We start from the raw sequence: 22,669 nt of genomic DNA, 5'->3' as shown, positions 1-22,669 counted from the left end.
TTCTAAATGTGTATTTGTAACTAACAGTCATGGGGAAATGCCTTTGATGAGTTATGTACCAGCCAAAAATGGTTTTAACTGCACGAGGCCATTTAAATAGATAGGATAAACTAAGCAAAATGTCTTGTCTAAAGTCACTTGATTAATCAAAGCTGGTAGTAGAACGCAGGTTGCCTCAATCGTAGTCTAAGACAGGACCCACTAGGCTATCAACTGCTGTTTCTTCTCAGCCCCTAATCCTGAGACATTGACAGCCTGGAGGTGGCTTGTCCTGCCATTACCCTCCTTAGCTACATCAACACGGCACTCTAAACTTGAAATAGGCTGTTTTGGCATTTGGCACTGGCTAAACAGCACCAAATGTTGAAACGATGTGATATTTCAGAGCATTCCTTACTCCTCCTGCTATGTGAAGTACAGGGATGCTTTAATAGCGAATATTTTGAAATAACAGGCACATTTCAAAGATGCAGAGTAGCTGTTTCGAGATATTGACATATCCTGAACTAGATCTGCCATGTAGACATAGCTTTCATGACCTCACTGTCAAGTCCTTGGACACATATCCTGGGAGCTAGCTTGAGATCACGAACACATTTCACGTGAGCCACTGAACAGATTTTAGGACCTGGTTTGTCTGTCACTGATGTTAGATGGAAAATTTTGATGGGGCCTGGGTTGGAGCATAAAACTTACTGAGCAGAGAGAGCTTTGAATGAATGAGTAAGGGTATGTCTACACTTGAGAATAAAATTGAATTTATTAAAGTTGACTTTTTAACAAAAGATTTTATAAAGTGAATGGTGGATGTTCACACTTGCTCACAAAGTTGACTTAGTTGTCCCCATTAAATTAGCTAAGTTCGACTGTGTCAACAGTGCATTGTGGGTACCTATCCCACAGTTCCTGCAATCCATTAATTCTGGGTTTCTGTGCCAGTGTTTTGGGGGAAAAAATTACCACAAGTGGTTTTGGGTGCCTGATGTAATCATCCCTGCATTGCCCTCACTCTCCCTTCCTGCTGAAAACAAACAGCCAAAGGAATTGTCACACCACTTTTACATTGCCTGCCACATACCATTACAAGGATAACATGGATCCAGAGATGGTTTTAGCTGTTGTGGAGTGTTTAATAATGTCTTCCTGCACTGTGCTGCAGTGGATTTTGAACCTAAGGAATGAAGTGGATGACTACATTGAGGTGGGTGGGTATTTCTGCACATCAAGAGTGGGAGAGGAGGGATGCGGAGTTGGTGACGGCACTGAATGCATTCTACAACATGGAGTGCAGATTCTAGAGCTGTCAAACCAGCTCAGACTGGTGGGACCATGTCATTTTGCAGGCATAGAATGATTAGCAGTGGCTGGAAAACTTCTGCAGGCTAATGGCACTTTCATGGAACTTTGTGAACTGCTGTCCCCTGCTCTGAAGAGCTGTGACACAAGAATGAGACCTTCTTTGACAGTTTACAAGCATGTAGCAATTGCTCTGTGGAAATTTGCAAGGCCCAATAGCTACCAGTCAGTGGAAAATCAATTTGGCGTGGGTAGATCTACAGTGGGAGCTAAGGCAATCAATACCCTTCTGCTGTGAAAGACCATGATTCTGGCAAATGTTCAGGACATAGTGGATGACTTTGCTGTCATGGGGTTTCCTAACTATGGTTGGGGCGATAGATGGAATGCACATCCCCATCCTGGCCCTGGACCACCTGGCCTCAGTGTACATAAATTGCAAAGGGTACTTCTGCATGGTGTTGCAGATGTTGGTGGATCACAAAGGTCGTTTCACCTACATCAGTGTGGGATGGTCAGGGAAGGTGCATGATGCACATAGGAATTCTGGACTGTTTAGAAAGTTCCAGAGTAGTATATTTTACTCAGACCAGAAAATTACCATTGGGGACATGGAAATGCCCATAGTGATTCTTGGTGACCCTGTTTACCCCTTGCTCCCTTTGTTCATGAAGCCATGCACAGGCACCCTGGGCTGCAATAAGGAGTTTTTCAATTACAGGCTGAAAAGATGTAGAATGTGCCTGTGGCCATTTAAAAGCCAGGTTCAGGTGCCTTCTGACCTGCTTAGACCTCAGTGAAGACAACGTTCCCCTTGTTGCAGTCACTCGTTATGTTCTTCATAATGTTTGTGAGGTGAAGGGGGAAATTTTCATGCCACTGTGGAGGGCACAGACAGATCTTCTGGGCAATAATTATGAACATTTGGACACACGGGCAATCAGGAGAGCACACACAGGTGCAATAAAAATAAGGAATGCCTTGAAAACTAGATCTATGAAAGAGGTGGCAGTACCTGAATCTGCTGCCATTAAGTGGTGCTCCCTCTTCACCCAGGATGTGTGCTTGCCTTTGTGAAATCGCCTCCAACTGTGAGCCACCCCGAACCACCCTACCCAACTCCAAAGCATGTTAACCAATAAATGAAATTTTCTTTTCCTGACCTACATAATTTTTATTCAGGGGACCCTAAATGCAGGGGAGTGGGTATTGGGAAAGCAAGGGGATCATGATCTCACATGTGGTGGAATATGAGCCTTCTGTTCTGCAATGATTCTATGGGAGTGGACTGCATGGATGTCCATGACCTTCCCCCTCTTGTTCTGGGGCCCTGATGTAAGGAGGACGCTGAATATGGGTAAGGAGGTCTGAGTTTGCTCATGGATAGCAGGGGGGATCTAGTTGTATTCATCTATGGACTGCAGGATCTCTTTCTGCCTTGTGATTGGGGAAGGCAATTTTTCATGATTTTGAGAGTCTCTTAATTTCTGCTCAAGCATTTTGGCCCTCAGTTGTTGCATGCACTGTCTCTCTGAAATGGCTTGCAGACGTTCTTTATGTGCCTCTTCCAAGTGCTCAGCCATAACCTCCTCTATTGTCCTTTTCCTCCACCATATCTGTGAAAGTCTCACTTCAGCCAAGGGTGGTCCACCATTCCTACTTCCAAGGACATTGCCTAAAAGACATTCAAGTTCAAATATTACATAGATAGTTATTAGCAACATTTTTATCTTTAGTCAGAGAAATGCACGTAGGGATAGAATGAATGGATGTCTGTTTCACTGTAACAACACGTCCTCAACAAGGGCACTCTTGGGCTCTTAAGGCTGAGAATGAATCAGTCTCCCCAGAAGGATTCAAGATCTTCTGCTGATGTTTACCTTGCAGACATGGTAATGTGCTTACAGGTAAAGGGGCCTGGCAGACCCTGCATGCCACCCACTAACTGCTCTGCATTACTCTTCAGAGAGTGTGCAGGGGAGCAAAAGGAGAACCAAAAGCTGCCCATGATTTAAAAGGCACAAGCCTGGGGGATAAAACTTAATGATTACTGTATATCAGGGGAAAAAATAATGTAGAAGTGCCCCAGTCCCATCTGGGGCATGCCACTGAGCACTTGGCAGGGGCTGGGTTGCATGCCAGCACAGGGTGTGTGTGTGTTGTTGGGGGAGGAAGGGGGTTGCATGAAACCTTTTTACCCATGCCATGATCTAAAAGCCACCGGCATGCTGCAGGAGTATTTCTTAGTGCTAGGTTCTTGGGAAAAATCATTTAAAAGCACTGCAAGCATACGTGTGAGCCAGGGCAAAGTCCAAATTGCCCACCTGCCCCAGGGAGTGTGTGTGTGTGGTGGGGGGAGGTGCCATGCGCAACCTTTAACCCGCCCCATGATTTATATGTCAAAGGCTAGGTGCAGGAGTATTTCTCTGTCCTAGCCTTGATTTCACAGGGACTTTAAGGGAACATGTACAGTGCTTCTTTGCTCTCCTCTCATCCTCTTGTCGTGTATTGCAAAGCAGCTTGTGCTAACATATGCGGTGACTCATGATACTTCCCATGGTTATTCTAGGTTGCCAAAGGAGACATCAGCCTCCTCAGAATAAGAAAAAAGGGATGAGGAAAGAATGCTCGTCCTGTGTGGGTACAAGTCTGAGAAATTTGCAAGAATGCTCTGTGGTACCATGCTTTCAGATTACTTACTGGAGGCTTGGTGTCAGGTCTTCCCAAAAATCTCATGAGGAGAATCAAAAAGTACCTCTCTGAGACCTTTAGTAAGATGTCCAAACAGGATCAGCACTCCATCCCCAGAAACATTAACAAGCTTTTCTAGGGGAACTGGGCATAAATCCACCCCACCAGGTTTGCACCATACTATTATCAGTATAAAAAAATACATAGTCACCAGAAGTGCTCTCTCCAGCATTATGGTTTGGCTTCAAAAACCTTCTGGCATGAGGAGACCAGCTCAAAAGTTAAGAAAAGCTTCTAGCTGTTTGCAGAATCAGCTTCTCCATTCGACTTCAGACCACTGTTGTCCACCTCTTCTTCATCTACACCTCAGACCCTGCTTCATGCTCCTTGCTGCTGCCAGAAGTCTGTAGAATGGTATTTACTGAAGAATTGAGGCATTTTTGGGTGAAGTGGTTGGGTGTCTCCCCAGAATAACATCCAGCTGCTCATAAAAGCATCATGCTTGGAGAGATGACCCAGGCTTCTTTGGTCTTTTTGTACGCCTGCCTGAGCTCCTTGATATTAATGCAGCACTACTGACCGTCCCTGGTGTACCCTTTCTGCAGCACTTTCTGTAAAATCTTGGCATATATGTCCACATTTCTTTCGCTGGTTTTGAGCTGCATCAGGACAGATTCACGCCCCCCCACAAAGCAATGAGATCCTGGATCTCCTGATTGTTCCATACTGGGCTCTTTTGTAACCCTGTGAACTCGTGGCGAGGTGTGCTGGTGTGGTGTGCTCCTGAGCTCTGCTAGCCATACTGGCCAGAAAGGAAATTGAATTCAAACTTCCTGGGCTGATGGTCCCTGCTTCCTGTTACCTACTTCCTGCTCACCTGGAGAGGGTCAGAGGTGAAAGTGGTGACCAGAAAGGGCACACTACGAGCCTTGTGGGATACTTCTGGAGGCTAATAAAATTGATTTTAATAACTCTGTGTCTGCACTAGCTCAAGGTCACCATTGAAAATTTGATTTTGGTGTTATTCCTCGTGAAATTAGGTTTACAAAAGTCAGTCTTGGATCCACTTGAAATCGACCCAGTGAGTCCTATACTGAAGACAGGTGCTTTATAAAAGAGACCCAAGTCCCTTAAATTTGAATTAAACCCCTAGTGTAGAGCAAGCCTAAGAGGAAAGGGCATTGCCAGTCCAGAAAATTTTATTAAAAATCCAAACTCCCCTACTCTTCAAAACCCTCTTCTTTTCCTCCTGTCACTGACCACAATAATTTTTTTTGCTTTCTACAGGTTTGCAGGTTGTCCTCAAGTCTATCATGAAGGCGATGGTGCCCTTGCTCCAGATTGGGCTGCTTCTCTTCTTTGCTATTGTGATGTTTGCCATCATTGGGCTGGAGTTCTACATGGGGAAATTTCATAAAACCTGCTTCTCGAATGAAACAGGTGAGATTGAGCTGCTGCTCTCCACAGTAAGTCAGCAGGATTCACGTTATCCCTCGAAGGGCCTAGTGTCATCTCTCAGAGGAATTACCTCCCTGGCAGAAAGGATGAATTCCACAGGGCTTCTGGTAATAAGACTTAAAGCCAAAGTCCAGCAGTTTATGAGGTGATGACCCCATGACCCAGACATGTCCTGGCAAAGTTCCAGCTGGAATAATTAGCTGCTGTCTCCCTAATTGGCTCCGCAGGTGGATGTGGATATAGTAGTCCTAGCTTTCTGATGGTATAAGTCCATATGTAGTTGCAGCTGTTTCAAAAGTCAACCCCATTTTCAAAAGAATCCTTCTTTTGTGGGAAGAAGTGTTCTTTTGAAGATGGGATTTACTTTGAAAGAACTGCATCTACATTGCTTTTCTTCTTTTGAAAGAAGCTCTTTCAAAAGAATATGCAAATGAGATGCCAGCTATGTAAATTTGCACTCTATTTGCATTTTCGATTTCCTCATTTGGATGCCTCTGTCAAAAGCACAATACAAGTGTAGACACTGCCACTGGGTATAGAGCCTATTTCTAAATAAGCCATAGTAGCTAGATCTACACTGCCCCTCCCTTTTGGAAGGAGCATGCTGATATGGCCAATCTGAAATGCAAATGAGGCATAGATTTAAATCTCTCGTGCATACTTGTGCAGGATCTCGATTCTAATTGTTTTCAGGAAGAAGAGTGCTTTCAAAAGCGGGGTTTCCTTTCGAATGAACCCCCTCTACATGGCTGTTTTGGCTTTCAAAATTAGCTATTCCGGAATCGAGATCCTGTGTGAGTGTGCAAATGAGGTGTGAAATATTTAAATAAATGCCTTATTTGCATTTATCAGATGTATTTGCATGCCCCTTCTCAAAGGGGGGGCAGTGTAGATGTAGCCAGTGTGTCCAATGGCTCTATTTCAAAATAGGCTCTATTGTGCGTAGATGCTGTATTTCAGAATAGCTGAAGGCTATTTTGAAATGCATTTTGTGTGTAGCAGCGTTATTTGAAATAAGCTATTCTGGAATATCTCTACGTTCTTCCCACTGCCTCCCGCTAGCTTTTAATCTTTTCATTAACACGGTGCCCAGATGTGTTAGGTGGCATGGAGTCAGACAGGAAAAGAATTCCCACCCCAGGGAGCTTGCAATCTCAATAAATGACTAAACAAACAAAAATCTGACCTCTTCAGTGATTACCATAATTTGTATTTATTTATTTAGGTTTACATAAACCAATGCACCGTTCAATGCTATAGGAGCCTTTGGCAATTCTGTAAAAACTATACTACAATACTGTAGCATTCATTTCATGCATGGAGAGTGTTTATCTTGTCCCAGGCACTTTGAGGCTACGTCTACACGTGCACCCAACTTCGAAATAGCTTATTTCGATGTTGCGACATCGAAATAGGCTATTTCGATGAATAACGTCTACACGTCCTCCAGGGCTGGCAACGTCGATGTTCAACTTCGACGTTGCTCAGCCCAACATCGAAATAGGCACAGCGAGGGAACGTCTACACGCCAAAGTAGCACACATCGAAATAAGGGAGCCAGGCACAGCTGCAGACAGGGTCACGGGGCGGACTCAACAGCAAGCCGCTCCCTTAAAGGGCCCCTCCCAGACACACTTTCATTAAACAGTGCAAGATACACAGAGCCAACAACTAGTTGCAGACCCTGTATATGCAGCACGGACCCCCAGCTGCAGCAGCAGCAGCCAGAAGCCCTGGGCTAAGGGCTGCTGCCCACGGTGACCACAGAGCCCCGCAAGGGCTGGAGAGAGAGTATCTCTCAACCCCCCAGCTGATGGCCGCCATGGAGGACCCCGCTATTTCGATGTTGCGGGACGCGGATCGTCTACACGTCCCTACTTCGATGTTGAACGTCGAAGTAGGGCGCTATTCCCATCCGCTCATGGGGTTAGCGACTTCGACGTCTCGCCGCCTAACGTCGATTTCAACTTCGAAATAGCGCCCAACACGTGTAGACGTGACGGGCGCTATTTCGAAGTTACTGCCGCTACTTCGAAGTAGCGTGCACGTGTAGACGCAGCCTGAGTGTAAGAGAAGCCAATGATCCAGGGAAGAGGGTTTGCAGAGCGGAAAGCAAGCAGGGGGTAGTGGATTTTAAGAGAGGGTTTGCAGAAGGGGTGAGTTCTATTTAAATGATTAGCTCTTTTGCAGGGGGAACTCTTGTTCTGTGGTTGTGCAACAGCCCAATGAAGTCCTGCTCCAGGACCGGGGTGCAGAGATATTATCACAACTCAAAGGGGAATAAGCCTGATATTGGTCAAGTGGGAGTGGCAGATTTTTCCCAAGTAGAGATGGTGTAACAGTAAGAATAAGCAGTTATGTCGAGCTTTGGCTGTTCAAGGAGCTTTACAGCTATTAGTTAAATGATCCTTACAAACCCCATTCTCTCTCTCCTTTCCCCCCAGTGAGCTGGGTAGCTATTTAAACAGGTTCAAAAGCTGCCTGGTCATTGAATGATGTGAGGAAAAGAGTAATTTGTCCTGTAAGTTGCAAAGCTGGGGCCAGAATTTTAAAGAGACAGCTCTTTAAACAGCAAGGGCTGCCTGTTTTAAGAGACGTGTGGAGGAGGTGGGTGCGGCAAGGGGTCAGGCTGCCTGGCTGCTGTGTATGCTATGCTCACACTGTCTGAGAAGGAAAAAGCAGTCAAGTAGCACTTGCTAGTCTTTAAAGTGCTACTTGACTGCTTTTTGTTTTGATAGTGTATAGACTAGCACGGCTTCCTCTTTGTCTGAGAAGGCTGTGTCTCAGATATTCCCCCCCACAAACACTGCTGGCACGCAATAGGATTGGGGTGGGGAGGGCAGGGCCCTGTGGTGGAGAGCAGGGGGCAGCCACTCAGGGAAAGAGACGATAGCTGCTGCGGGTGGGGTTGCACTTAGTTTGCTAGCCTACAGACGGTAGCAAACAGGCAAGTCTCTAGAGTAAGGGGCAGATTGACCCAGGCCAGGGGTTAGATCACAGGTGTGGAGGAGTCCCATGAAAGATGGGGAACAGGGCTCAGGAGGGAGAAGAGACAGGCATAAGGGAACAGGGAAGGTGAATCATGGAAGGGGAGCTCCAGAGCCTTTTAAATTGCTCAGGCAGGAGTGGCGGGAGCAGGCTACCCCCCTACTCCATTTTTTATGCCTGTGCCTTTCCTGAAAGGCCAGAGCTTCAGCCCCAATCACCCTTCGAGAAGAGGTGGAAAAAGGTGAGGTGATAGGAGAAATAAGCTGGGGTTAGGGTTAGGCTGCTCCACTTTGCATAGATGTTAATGGATTAGAAGGGAAATAATTTTTTTTTTACAACATAATTCTTTTGGAGTTTTGTAGCTATTTGAAAAATGAATATTTTTTAAAAAATATCCTGTGTTACTTTACTAATTGATGCATGTATCAGAGAGGTAGCAGTGTTAGTCTATATCTTTGCGAACAACAAGGAGTCTTGTGGCACCTTATAGACCACTCCCCATGCATCTGGTGAAGTGGGTCTTTGCCCATGAAAGCTTATGCTCCAAAATATCTGTTAGTCTATAAAGTGCCACAGGACTTCTTATTGTTCTCTAATTGATGCATGATAAATTAAAAACTGTACAAAATTTATCATACATCCTATTTATTTGTTTGGCTTTTCAATTAGAGTTGGATTACCAGATAAATGATTTCCATCAAGTTTTAGCATTTGTTTGTGAAAGGGTATTTGAGCCATTAGGCTGCAGCCCTTATCTTAGTCTGGCCCTGTTCTTGGGAATATGGGGGCTAGCTAGGCCAGGACTGCAGGGAGAGGTGGGGAGAGAGGAAGGGGTGGCCCAAAGGCAGTAACTAGGAAACAAAGAGACACTATCATTTATCTGTTGTAAATCCACTGACTCCAGTGAAACTTCAGTGGAGGGTTGGGGTGGGATGTGTTTTAACTGGTCTAGCAGGTTTCATTCTCTTTTTATATTGCTGCAGAAATATCAAATGGCTTACATTGTTCCAGAATCCAGCTCCAGGGCTCCTCCCTTCTCCTTGCCTCCTGTCCAGATTCCTGCCTCCCTATCCCTGACTCCTGCTCTCACATCCTGCCCTGATTTCCAGCAGCTCACTCACATACCCCAGCTCTCCTTAGTGGGTAGAGCATAAGGCTCGCACTCAGGAGATATAGTTTCTATTCCCTCCTTTCTAAGTGTTTGACTTGATGACTCAGGCATGTCACTTTCCTCTGTGGCTATTTCGCCATCAGTCAAATGGGGTCATGTTACTGACCTCCTGGGTAAGGTGCTTTGAGATCTCTTGATGAGAAGCGCGAGATAACATGTAGGATTGTTACTATTTTACCTCTTCCCCCTTTTATAGCTGGGGGAATTGAGGTGGAGGGAAGGGAAGTAAAAATGCAAATGTGTGTGTGTGTGTGTGTGTATACATATATATATATATATATATATATATATATATATGGAGATACACATCTCATAGAACTGGAAGGGACCTCAGGAGGTCATATAGTCCAGTACCCTGCCCTCTTGGCAGGACCAAGCACCAGCCCCCGCCCCCCTTTTTTTTTTTAATTTCAATTTAGTCTGTTTGCCCCAGATCCCTAAATGGCCCCCTCAAGGATTAAACCCACAACCCTGGGTTTAGCAGGCCAATGTTCAAGTGACAGAAGTGGGGACAAGGTTTCAGGGACCTGTTTTTCCATTCCCCTGTGCCCTGCAGAACCCTTTATGCCAGGGCACATGGTGGGTGATCAGCTCCTGACAGCCTGATAATGGCCGGTGTGCAACTGGCAGCTTAAGGTGCCAGGGCAGTGACACTTGGGGCCTAGGTCTCCAGGGTGATTGTGGGGATGCAATCAGCTGTGCGGAGGTAGGGGAGAGGAAACACACGGAGGTCAAATTGTTGAGGCAGTTGCCCCCTTTGCCTCCCCGGTCAGCAGGCCTGAGTCAGACAGTTGTGCTGCCTGATGTGCTGAGGCTTGAACTGAGAACATCCAGAGTTGAAATCTTGAGCTTCTAAAGAGCCAATGTTCCCTAAGTGGGAGCTGTAACAGCTCACACCCTACATGGAGCAGCCTAGAGAGAGACCTGTCACATACCCTCACTTGTGAGCTCCACTAGGAGGCTGCCAATGAGTCCGTGTGAGGAGGAGAGCGCCCTGCATAAAGAAGATGGCTAGAATGGTGGTGGTGGTTTGCAGTGGCCTGGAGATGGGGAGAGATGACAACTAAGGAATCCAGGGAGCTGAAGGTTCAAGTGATCAGGTGTTGGCCTCAGCATCGTGTAGCACTGCTCTTTATGCCCTTAGCACTGATTAAATGGGTGGAGCACTTTCAAATTCTCCACCTTTTCCTTGCTGACATCAGGCTTTGGGCAGGCGAGGTGAACAAGGGCAAAGTGGGAAGTAATTGCTGGGGTTTTTTTCTTATAACATTTGTAGCTTCTTTAAAAAAGCCACAGGGCCAGTTATGGCCACTTGGGAGACATCTTGGGGCGTGACACCACAATGAGGATGACTGACAAATCCATGGGCCAAGCAGAAGACTTGGCTCTGTTTCTGGCAAGTGATGTATCATACCCAGCTTAGCACGGCTCATGGAACAGCGTTCAAGTATGGAAGCAGGTGCCCAGCCAGAGGCTTGTGAGTGCTATACCTCATGGCATCTGGCGTCTTGACAGGAGGGAAGCAGGACCAGCTCCAGCATGAAGGTTGTGACCTCCCCCAGGCCTCTGCCTTACCAGTGTATGAAGGAGTCTGTGCTGAAGGGTGCCATGCAGCTCTCTGCTACATGGTTAATGTGTTCATCTAGGGCTGAATTATAGACATTGATTCTGCCCACTTTCCTCTCCTCCCATTCTCGCTCCCTCTCGCCGATGGGAAATGGAGCAGGGGCATTACAGAAAAGGCAGTGGATGAGATTTCCTGGATCTGCAATCCCTTGTGTGCAGGGAAAGCCAAACATCCCACTAATCTAATCAACCCAGCCTTTTAAACCTCAGTGCCTGATCTCAGAAGAGGTGCATTAACAACTTAGCTCAATTGTCTTTAAGCATTGGCTTTAAGGTGGAAATATGAACCTCCTCCAGGAGCTACATCCCTGCAACTGGAGTGAGACTGTGGACATACGGAGTTAAGGGGATTCAGTCCTGGCTGTGTTCCCAGTCCCCACATGAAACAGTTCCCTGGCTTACTTATGGAAACTGAGAATGTTAAGAGCAGTAATTTAGAAAGACTTTCCAGGTGAGCTCCTGGGATATGAATGGAAATACCACTGCTCACATCGATACATCATCAGTAAGCCTACAGCAATGGGTGGCGCAACTCTAAGGGGCAACCCTGATTCTGTGGGTTTTCCCTCAAACACTGGGGAAAGATGGTAGAATGACTTTTTTTGTTCTGTGTGTGAAAAAAAAAATTGGTTTTGATATAAACCAGGCAAAGATTTCTGCAGGATTTTTTATCCCATAACCGTTTGCCCACATTCACATTTGCCATTCCGTGCTTACCAGTTTGCAGAAGTTACGGCTACAAAGTATGGAGACCAGAAAGCATTGTACCCATTGCTGAATTTCCTTGGGATACATATCTAGCCCTTGGAAACTGGTGTTAGAGATTATGGACCAGTTCTGTTCTGTTATACCAGTGTAAAAATTCCAGTGATCCCACTGAAATCAATTGTTATCCTGGATTTACACTTGTATAATTGAAATTAGCTCATAAACTCTTTGGGATTTCTCCATTTGTTTGAATAGTTTAGAGGTTTTATTTCCCTATTTTAATTGATTGTTAACTTGAGTTGCTAAAATGATCATGAAAGTCTAGTCTAGCTGAGACCCAAATTATTGTTGTGACCATTTTATTTGTGTCCTAGATCAAACTGTTGTGGCATTTGCAGCCTAACATTTAATATCCAAAGTAACTGGTATTCAATGACAAGGACTCTAGATTAGAGCTGTGTGAAACTATTTCTTGTGATACATTTTTTTTCACCAAAAATGTGGATTCCAGTTGACTGAAACAATCTGGGAGCTTGGACTGGTTTTGCCAAATTGTTTCAGTCAGGGAAAAAAAAAAGCGGAAGGGGATGTGTGTGGATTTTTTCAGAAATGTCAAAACTAGCCATTTCAGCATTTCTGAAACAAGCATATTTAGTTATTTGCAGAACTATTGTAGGCTGCGCCTGGACAGTACCTAGCACAATGGGAATGCAATCTCCGTTACAGCCTGTAGTCGTGACCGGGTACAAATGATGATAATTGGCTGCATCCCTTTGCCTTCTTGTTATAAAAATAATAATTGGAGTATCTAATACCAAGTCCCTGCCCTGAACTCTCCTTTTCAAATAGACTTGAAAGACCCTGTTTGCTTGTCATGTCTCCTGCTCATAGGTAATCAACATATGTAGTAATGGATGTTCATTGCCTTTAGAGAGGATTACCTTGTAACAAGAGGCTAGCCCACAGAAAGCAGGCTGGGCCCCTGGAGACCTGTGCTTGCAGGCTTTCTTTTCTTTTTTAATTCTCGCTGTCTTGTGTCAGTAAACCCTTCAACATTCATTACAAGACTCATTGAGACCCACACAGGAGCCTGCAGGCAAAACTTTGTATAAAGGGGTAAGAGGGGAAAAGGTTGCTTCGATACACCGTATTGTGAAATACCACTTAGCCAGACTGCCAGGCTTGTTTATCCTCTACAGGGGTCTTTCAGTGTAATAACAACAAATAATGACAAAAATATTATTCATTATTACTGATTTTCCCTCCTTTGGTGAATTTAATTTAGTAGCACCTAATTTTTATTGCCTGTGGCTTTGCAGTGACTTTTCCTCTGCCTCCACCAGTGTGGTTTAGTGGAAAAAAAGGACCTCTCTGTAAAGGAAAAAAGTTGACCTGGTGAGTTTATCTACTTTGACAATCCAGCCTTGTGCTCCCAAAGCTTCTCCATCAACTGCAAAGCGTCAGGGTAATAACTGCTTTGGGTAGCTGCAGTGAACATAGAAACCAAAAAGAATATGGATATATGGCTAGTGTGCAATAAAAAGGTGTAGCCATGGCAACATGAAGGGTGGGATGGGCTAGCTGTTTGAAGGCACAGCTAACTCTCTCGGGTGGGCTCATACCCAGGGCTGTTAGGCACAGGAACTAGGGGTGTGGGGTGCTGCAACACCCCGTTTTTGTTCAGGGTCCTGCCCAATGCCCCACACCCAGAGTTCTGGTGCTGCTGGCCTTGGTCTGGGCTCTGCTCTGGGCCCGAACTGGGGTCCAGGCTCTAGGATTCACACTGGGGCTTTCTTCCTGGTTCCATACTGAGTGTGCTCTTTCTGGTCCCATATGCAGCCCCAGCTCTGCTCCCAGTCCTGCGAGTTGGGCCCATCAGCTGCCTTTGGCCCTGTCCCCAGGGCTCTGTTCACAACCCTGCCCCTGGAGTGTGCACACAGCGTTCCGGCTGCAGCCAGGGGCTCTGCTCCCATCCTCACATGCGGGGTCCCAGTTTTGCCCCCTTAGTCCTATCTGTGCTTCTCCCCTTCCCACCACTAGAGCCATGGCCCCACTCCCGGCCACAGGTCTGGGGAGCTGGGGCCACAGACAGGAGTGGGAGAGAGGGTGAGGTGAAAAGGACCCCAGGCTCTCAGCACCCTCACAGTCAGAAATGTTCTCATGCCACTGCTGCCATGGTTCTACGTCAGTATTTCACATGCTGGCTGGACCAGCGCTAGTGTGGGTGTGTCTCTGCGTGTGGGGAGTGATTCCCAGCTCACAGACTACGAATATACACTGTCTAGGATTGGGTTTAGCTTCGCTCTCTCCCTCCCTTCATGACCTCACTCATGGGACACCCTCAACATTCCCTCTCCCTCCTCTTCTGCAGGGACAGCTGCTGTGCTAAGTGGCCTTAGTGAACAGGAGAACCTGTCTGAATTCTTTTGCTTCTATCCATGGTCACTCCGACACCATAGGCCTAATACACTAGTACTAATGGTAATACTTAGCTCTGTTCTGCATATTTCAGTATGCCACTGCATCACAGTATTCACTTTGCTTTAAATCCAGGGCATCTCTGGGCTCTGCCACTGGGTTAATGGCTTGCACTCATTCCCGGACTGCAGGTCTTATCCATGAAAGCCCATCACTTAATAAATAAATGTGTGAGTCTTTGAGGTGCTACAGGACTGCTTGTTTTTAGCGTAAATGAAAATTAGACGCTGCTTGTCCTGGAGATGTTTGGAAGCCTTTGATCAATAACTGTGTTTCTCTCCCCGGCTGCGTCTACACTTCGAGCTAAAATCAATTTTATTAAAATCAATTTATTAACTCTGGTTTTATCCTCTTGTCTGTGTAGGTGAGGAGGTGGGAGATTTTCCTTGCGGAGAGGATCCCCCTGCCAGGCAGTGTGAGAATGGAACCACATGCAAGAAATACTGGCCAGGCCCCAACTATGGAATCACTAACTTTGACAATATCCTGTTTGCTGTGCTAACTGTCTTCCAGTGCATCACCATGGAGGGTTGGACGGACATCCTCTACAATGTGAGTATGATGGAGAATAGCCACGACGAGTTCTCCAGGTGATATGTGAATTGCTTTTTTCTATTCTTCACAGATATTCCCAGGGTGGAGAGCAAAATGAGGAGGAACATGTCAGTGGTTACTTCTTGGTGAAGCTAGGAAATAATTCTATCTTGAACTGCAAATAAAGCAGCTGGTGGATATTTTTCTATCCATAGTCCTCATCTTAGGCTTTTTAGGGGTTGTCCCAGTTTTCTTAAGGTGTGTGAGCACTGTGCTTTCTGGCCATTTCTCGAAGCCTTATCATCCCTTATGAGTCCCACAAATCATTACTGCAGTCCAGAGAGATGGCATTTTGAAGCAGCTTTCCTCATCAATAGTGCCTTGTGATGCAGTGTGATGGTGCTGTGTCAAAATGTCATCCGGTTACATTGCAGTGTACAGTTTCACACCAATGGTTTTGTCCTGCTGTAGAAACTCCAACTCACTATTTCTGAAAGACTGTATTTCATCAAAAGCCTCACAGAAGTGGCACAATCCTTACCATTCTTCATTTATGTCTAAAGGGCTTTCCCTGTAGCTTACTTACACCCCTACTTCTGTGTATCCCACTATGCTTACAGGAACACAGCTAGATTATGGTCCCAAATGTAGTGCTGGTCTGGATTATTCTTGAGGTAACTTTAAAAAAGGTTAATCAGGCACTTCCTTACCTCTTGTATCTCCACTGATTTTGGTGGAGCTGCATCCAGGATGATTTTGGCTTTTTGGGTCTGAATTTTCATTGCCTCACCCTCTAGTCATTTATGTGTGTGCAAAGCAGGTATATACTACGGGTCAGCTCTGGGGATATCTGCCTGCTGCTTTTCATTACCTTTCTCGAGTGTGAATGACTGCACTGAGCTCAAGGGTGTCAAGAGATCTTATTGTAAATCACTCTTATTAGTCCTAGGGACAAAGACGTTTTGTATGTAAATGAGGGACTTGTGTGATAGTCAATGCAGCAGTGGTTTGGGGAGAGGGAGGCATTTACACCAGACCTTGAGTAGTACTATAAAGAATGTCTCAGAGGAGTAGTTTTATTAGGCTGGGTCATTAAAAACAATGAGCAGTTCTGCAGTACTTTAAAGGTTAACATATTTATTTGGACATAAGCTTTAGTGGTCTGGAAGCCACATTGCCAGGTGCTTGAAGTGGGAAGTTCAGATAGGCAGGTATATGTACACATGCGAAGGTGGGTGTGTTACATTACCATGCAGAGGACTGGTGCTAATGAGTAATGGGACACACCCAGATTTGCAAGTGTCTATACCCTTGCCAAACTGAACTTTCCACTTCATGCATCTGACAAAGTAGGTTCCAGATCATGTTAGTCTTTAAGGTGCCACAGGACTCCTCGTTTTTAGTTAGTTTTTTTCATACTGTGAAGCATGAGGCCGGAATCTGAATAACTTTTAACCACTCCAGGTGCTGTAACTCCTGTGTTACAGGGTCTGGTGCGTTTTAATGCTTACTGTGGAATGGAATTTAAACACAAGGGAATGAGTCAGATGTTGCCTTTACTGGGCATCACTGGCATTTAGTGGGCATTAGTTACTTTGGCTATGATCATTGTGGGATTTGGGGCCCTTTCCCTTCCAGCCTTTCTCTCTGAATACAGTAAAATTCCTTTGGTCTGGAAATCTTGATGGTCCGGCATCGGGCAAAAGCAGTCCCATTTTTGGAGATAATCCGGAAAAATGTGATGGTCCAGCACACAGTAGTGCCCCGAGGTATGTGAGGGCTGCATTCAACGCAACCCTCGAGTACCTCGAAATTCACGTAAGTTGGGGGCTTGGGTGGTGGGTTGGGGCCATGGGAAGGGGGAAGGGGGAGTTAAGCCTGGGGCAGGTTAGGGCTTCAGGTGGGCCGGGAATGGAGTTGAGTTGGGGCGTGCAGGGGTTGGAGCTGGGGAGTGCAGGGGTAGTGAAGCAGGAGGAGAGTAGGGTAGTGAATAAGCTGGGAATGCATGGGGGAGGTGAAGAAGCTGCAGGAGTGCGGGGATGGTGATGTCCAATAGTCCAGAAAATTTGGTAATCTGTCACCTGTCCAGTTCTGGATGTGCAGGATTAAAGGAATTGTACTGTATTTCTGTGGCAGTAGGATATCATGATTACCATCAAGTGCAGCAAACTGCAAGGTGCAGTTTTGCTTCATATGAAGCCAACAGATCTCACCTATTCCCTTCTCTCTTCATTACAGTTCTTCCTTTTCTCAGCAAACACTGGTCCATTTAGATTGGCCACAGAAGTCTGCATCTGAGACATGGCAGGAAGGCCTCACTTCTCAGTCATGGTTCCCCACTTCACTCCCTTCCTATTTCGTCAGTAAGCCAGTCCCCCCAGACTCATTCACTGCCCTGTGCCTTCTCTTCGCAATCAACAATCATGTGCAAAACGCATTAGGTTCCTGGTTTTGACTGACTGATCAGTAAATGGCACATTAGATCATCTTCTTCCAGCCTGCCTTTGTGTAGCATGCACGGAGCAGAGCAGGCTGTTGGGGGAATTGATTCAGGGGCTTTGAAAGTTGTTATAGAACCCTTTTTAAACATCCATTAACCTAACTGGAAATCATTGCATTGATTTGGGTCAGTGAGGATCAGTTGTGCAAATATGGTTGGAATGCTGTAGGGCTTGTCTGTGGAGCAATAAGCTGCAGCTGCTTATCTCTGGTAAAGCCTTAGATGCCAGGTGCATTTCCCAAGTCCTGCAAGAGGAAGGCCCTGTGGATAGCCTATGTGATGCAGCAGGGCCAATAGTAGCAGGAGAGTGCCAGAGGGGAGATATATAAGCCTTAGGCTAATTAAGGCATGGCTCTCTGTAGATGAGGCAAGGCTACTACTGGCTAATTGAAGCACCGGTAGAGAATTAAGACCCTGTCAGGAACCTAATTAAACCATCTGTTTCAATCAGACTGCGTGGCATGAGGACTTGATTTTGGAGGTTTGTTGCTGAGATTTCAAAGACCAGAGAAATGGCAGAAGGGAGACCCTCCCCCAGCCTCTGGGGCTTAGGGTAACCCTACCTACTGGGGGAGATGGTAAGAAACCTATGGGGTTGAGAATGGCTGAGGCTCAGATCCAGATCCCTTCCCCACTTCTCTCTCTCCCACTGGGGCATGAGCAGAGAGCACAGTGCCCAAGAATAGGGGCAAGGAGCGGCACACAGACCCACCTCATCAAGGGGAAGCCCTGGACCACCAGAGTAATGCTGGCTATTTGCCACACCTAGGATGATTTTTCTTAGGCTGTGAGGCTGGCATTCCTGCGGGAGCACGAATGCAAGCATGGGCAGTATAAAAAGGGAGGATTATTTTCCTTTCCAGCCATTCTATCCCATTTCTGGCCTGCCTGTTACCTTGGTATCAGAAGCCCCAATTCCGGAAGGTTTTTAAGTGTGTGTGCAACTTATCACCATGACATCCAATAGCCCTTTGGCTTCAACAGGAGTGTTCACATGCTTAATACTGCGCATGTGATTAAGTACAGTCAATAACCATGGCCAAAGACTCACCAAGCTGTCTGCTGAAAAGCAGAGTTTGATAGATGATAGCCAGGTCTCTCTGCCCCTCTATGACCTGCCCCTCTGCCTGCTGCATTCCCTGTGTCCCTCTCATGTTACATACCTATCACGTAGTAGTCAGCTGTGCTGGTCACTAGTTAGCAGCTGATTGAAATGGGGGAAGAAGGCAGAAGAGCAGGGAAGATCCGTCCCCTGTAGTCTGGTTGTTTTATTTTGTGATTGCTTAGTTTTTCATCTCATTTTCACTGGTGCTGCGCCAGGCTTGTATCATTTAGAAACCCATAAAAGCAACATATCGACTGTGCCATGATGCAGCTCTCAGATTAACAACAGAGGGCACCTAACCCATCAAACCCTGCGGCTCCAACCAACCAGCTGCATACCAGCTCTTCTGTAGACTTTGCTGGCTGCTCTGGCCCAGTCCAGAGCGTGGAAGTGAGCCAAAAAGGCACTTCATTTTCTATCCATAGCTTTACAAGCACATTACAAAGGCAGGGCATGAGGGTTCTGATCCTCACTAGACAGGAGGAGGAAAATGAGTTGTCCAAGATGAATTAATAGCAAAGCCTAGTTCATGCTGACTCATCACCCCATTCTCAGTCCATTAGACTACAGCTAGGTCTGGGGCAGAGCCTGAACTCAGGGACAGATGTCATGTCTCTGGACTGCCAGTTCCATATTGTGACCCAATCATCCCTGCTGGTGTGCCTAAAATAGAAAGTCAGCGAGGTCTGGATACTTCTTCTGGGCTGTTAATGAGGATATGTACTGTATGTGGTTCAGTGATCTATGTAGCACTTAGAGAAGTCAAATGATACATGCTCTTACCTTGTGGAACCTCTTCCTGCTCCGAGGTTTAAGCATGGGCCTACTAAACCTAGGGTTGTGAGTTCAATCCTTGAGGAGGCCCTTTAGGGATTGGGGCAAATAGATGTCAGTGTTGGTGCTTGGTCCTGCTAAGAGGGCAGGGAACTGGACTAGATGACCTCCCAAGGTCCCTTCCAGTTCTAGGAGATGTGTAGGGCCAATTTTATATTTTTTCCCCCCTACTCCTCTTATGGATCTCATCAAGGACCTGGTTATTTGTTAAGGATTTTGCTTTGCTCTTGGAGTACTGCCAGGGAGGAAGATTCTGGTCAGGGGCAGGTGATGGTGGAGTAGGACTCTGGTCTGTCCTTTCCATGGGTGAACCTGCGGGCCCCTGGATGCAGATCTTTCATCTTAGCCAAGTTGGGGATCTGTGTTTTTTGTCATGATGCCTGATTAATGTTTGCAAAGTGCTGTGAGATCGCCTCCAGGGAGGTAAGAAAGAGGAGTATGCTTTAGTGACAAGTCAGTGCCAAGACTTCTGGTGCCAACTGCCCAGAGACGGTGAAATGAATCATCTCCCTCTTCTCAGCAGTGCTCTCCCTAGTACTGTGTCTTTGAGTGGACACACTGCAGCTCCTGCTAGATTTTGGTTTTACTTGGGCTGGGAGAGTCCTTTATGTTTTCTCTCTCTGCTGTTAAAATGGGTGACCACAGAGCAGGGTCTGTTCTAGGCACTGAAAGTGTATTAGGCAGCCTGGAGTCCAATGCCACTATGGGGAAATTGAGGCTGCAATGAGCTAGGAGGGTCATTAATTTCCTCCTGAAAAATAAAGTGATTGATTGTTTGATTGCTTTGGATCAATAGCACTCTGTTATTCATGTTTCTCTGCTACCTCCATCACTGCTGCTGGGCTCTGCCATGCGGGCAGTGGAAAGAGATACTGCTTTTTCCCTTTGTATATCATTCTTAGGATCACTCAAACTCAGAAGAACCATTCTAGTAGCAGCAGCCTTTCTGTGGGCTACTTCTTTCTAAGGGATTTGCTGCCTTCACTTGCGACATGGACATGACCTTCCCAAAGGTCATTAGAGAGTAACACACAAGGCAGAGGAATGGTTTTGTCATAGGTGAAACTGGTTTTGAGCCCTTTAAGAAAATTGGCATCTCCTGCTCCATGAGATGGAGGAGTTATAAAGGCTGGGAGACCTCACATTTCATGGATGGCAAAATGATTCCCCTTTTGCCTCACTCCTTGCCATCTCTGCTTGTATAGGTGCTTACCTTTCATTGGAGTCAATGAAAGCTTTCTAGCAAGACTTTGTGTGGAAAGTGATTTATGCTTGAGGCAAAGAGATTAAAGCATCAATCAAGTAAAATTCTTTAAGAATAAGCTGGAGGAACCTCATTTCTGAAACACTAGCACAATAACAGCAGAGTAATCACTCCAAACAAGCCTTTCTGCCTGCTGCCAGCTCACCGGCTGTGGCCTGCACCCAGCCAGAAAGCTGGAGTGTGTTTACAGAGCAACAGATGTTTTAGGAAAAGTCCCTTTGTCTTGTGTGCTGCCATCATTTCTCGCACAAAGCATGAAGCCAAAATTCTCTCCTCCTGAGAAAAGCCCCAGGCCCCAGCTTAATCTGAGAACATAATTAAAGCATAGACTAAACTCATCTACTCTGCCATGCTTGAAACATGTTGTAACCTTTTTCCGTGGCAGAACATGGTTCTCCACTTAGGCTCATGAACCACTTTCCCTTGTCACAGCCTAGTGGTGTTTCTTTATGGCTCATTGAGATGATGGACCTGAAACTTCATCCATTGTAGCAAGGGGTAACATTGCTTACCAAGGTGGCTGCCAGCCAGCAGCCTAGCAGGTCATGCCTCTGCATGCCACTCAGAGTAGCCAGCTGTGGGGACCACGTGCTTCCTCTGAATTCTATGAGCTGGCAGGGGTGGAGGCTTTGTGTGCTGCTCCCACCCCCGCACAAACTTGCAGTTTCCATTGGCTGGAAACTGGCCAATGGGAGCTGCGAGATTGCCCCTGCCCCATGCACAATCTGTGAAGACTTTCCCCCACTCCCAGGCTATTTGTGGCACTTACAGAAAGAAACACATGGCCCCTGCAGCCACCTGCTTTAAGCCCCTCTGAGGCTTCCACAGGGCCATGGGCTGGATCTGGTGCCTTGGCCTGCGGGCTGTATTTTGCCTGCCCCTGATCTAGGTGGTGCTTGAGGTCCTTTCTAGTCCTGTGAATCTCTGGTTGTATGTTTACAACAGGGAGCAGGAGAATCATTTCTTTTTGTCCCCTTCTCTTGTGCTGCTGTGATGTTAATGGATTTTTACAATAAGTGTAGTGCCATCTCTGTGGCCATTGTATATAGTGCACCAGTTCTTGTGTCAAGTGGGCCAGGTCAGGTGTCTAATGACAGCTGGTAATGCCCTGAATCTGTCTGTTACTTGTATGTCAGTGCCATGTTTGTAGGTGAAGTTATAGATCTTGGCTCTATGGCTGTATTGGAAATATTTTAGTGCTAAGATTCACAACAGAAGGTGTAATCACCTTCCCCAGCCAGGAGGATGGACTAGACAAAGGTCCGGGCATCAGATACACATCTCAGGACTTCGGGGCTTGTCCTCTGGAATGCAGCTGATGGCAAAGAGCTACAAGAACCCACCTGGGCAATGGGATTGAAATCAGATGCCCAGATGTTTGTTCCACATGCCATGTAAATGGACTGGGATGTGATGGCGAAATCAGCAACCAATGGCAGTTTGCCACAGTGGCTCACCTGGGTCAGGCGACCATGACCCTCAAGGGCCTGTGGGAAGAAGAAAGGACTTTTTCCCTCCACATGGAAAACTATAGGATGGCCCAGGCAGTGACCATCTTGGTTCCAAAATTCAGTGTTCCAGTCTCAACGAACTAAGCCAATGTAACCTGGGATCACGCCCACCTTGGGGTGTGTTTTCAGAGACTTTCAAGGAATCAGCATATAACATCACTGGCCTGCATCAATAACTGTAATTGGTGTGTGAAATGTATCACTTTAACAAATTTTCTCTCTTACCCTATTCTTTCTTTATTTGTTAATAAACCTTTAGGCCACGTCTACACTAACCCCCACCTTTTGAAAGGGGGATGCTAATGAACCACTTCAGCAGATGCTGATGAGGTCCTGCTGTGAATATACAGTGCCTCATTAGCATAATGGCAGCTGCACGCATTTCAAAAGTGCTGCTTTCAAAATGCATGCCACTGGTGTAGACAGGGGCCTTTTGAAAAGACCCCCCAGATTTTGAAAGCCCCCTCTTCCTCGAACGAAATGGGAAGAAGGGGCTTTTGAAGTC

At 46.2% G+C, this 22,669-nt stretch overlaps 1 protein-coding gene across 1 annotated transcript in view; it reads left to right on the top strand.

Moving 5' to 3' along the window:
* CACNA1B (calcium voltage-gated channel subunit alpha1 B) overlaps positions 1-22,669 on the top strand; it is a 502,106-nt gene that overhangs the window by 179,746 nt on the left and 299,691 nt on the right. Inside the window, exons 5-7 of the mRNA XM_075015705.1 lie at positions 5,275-5,427; positions 10,392-10,394; positions 14,781-14,968. Coding sequence (XP_074871806.1) covers positions 5,275-5,427; positions 10,392-10,394; positions 14,781-14,968 — 344 coding nt within the window. The remainder of the gene's footprint in view (positions 1-5,274; positions 5,428-10,391; positions 10,395-14,780; positions 14,969-22,669) is intronic.

The sequence above is a fragment of the Carettochelys insculpta genome, chromosome 21 (assembly GCF_033958435.1).
Source record: "Carettochelys insculpta isolate YL-2023 chromosome 21, ASM3395843v1, whole genome shotgun sequence".
NCBI lineage: Eukaryota > Metazoa > Chordata > Testudines > Carettochelyidae > Carettochelys > Carettochelys insculpta.
The sequence above is the reverse complement of the archived record's forward strand: the minus strand, read 5'-3'. Positions and strand labels throughout refer to the sequence as shown.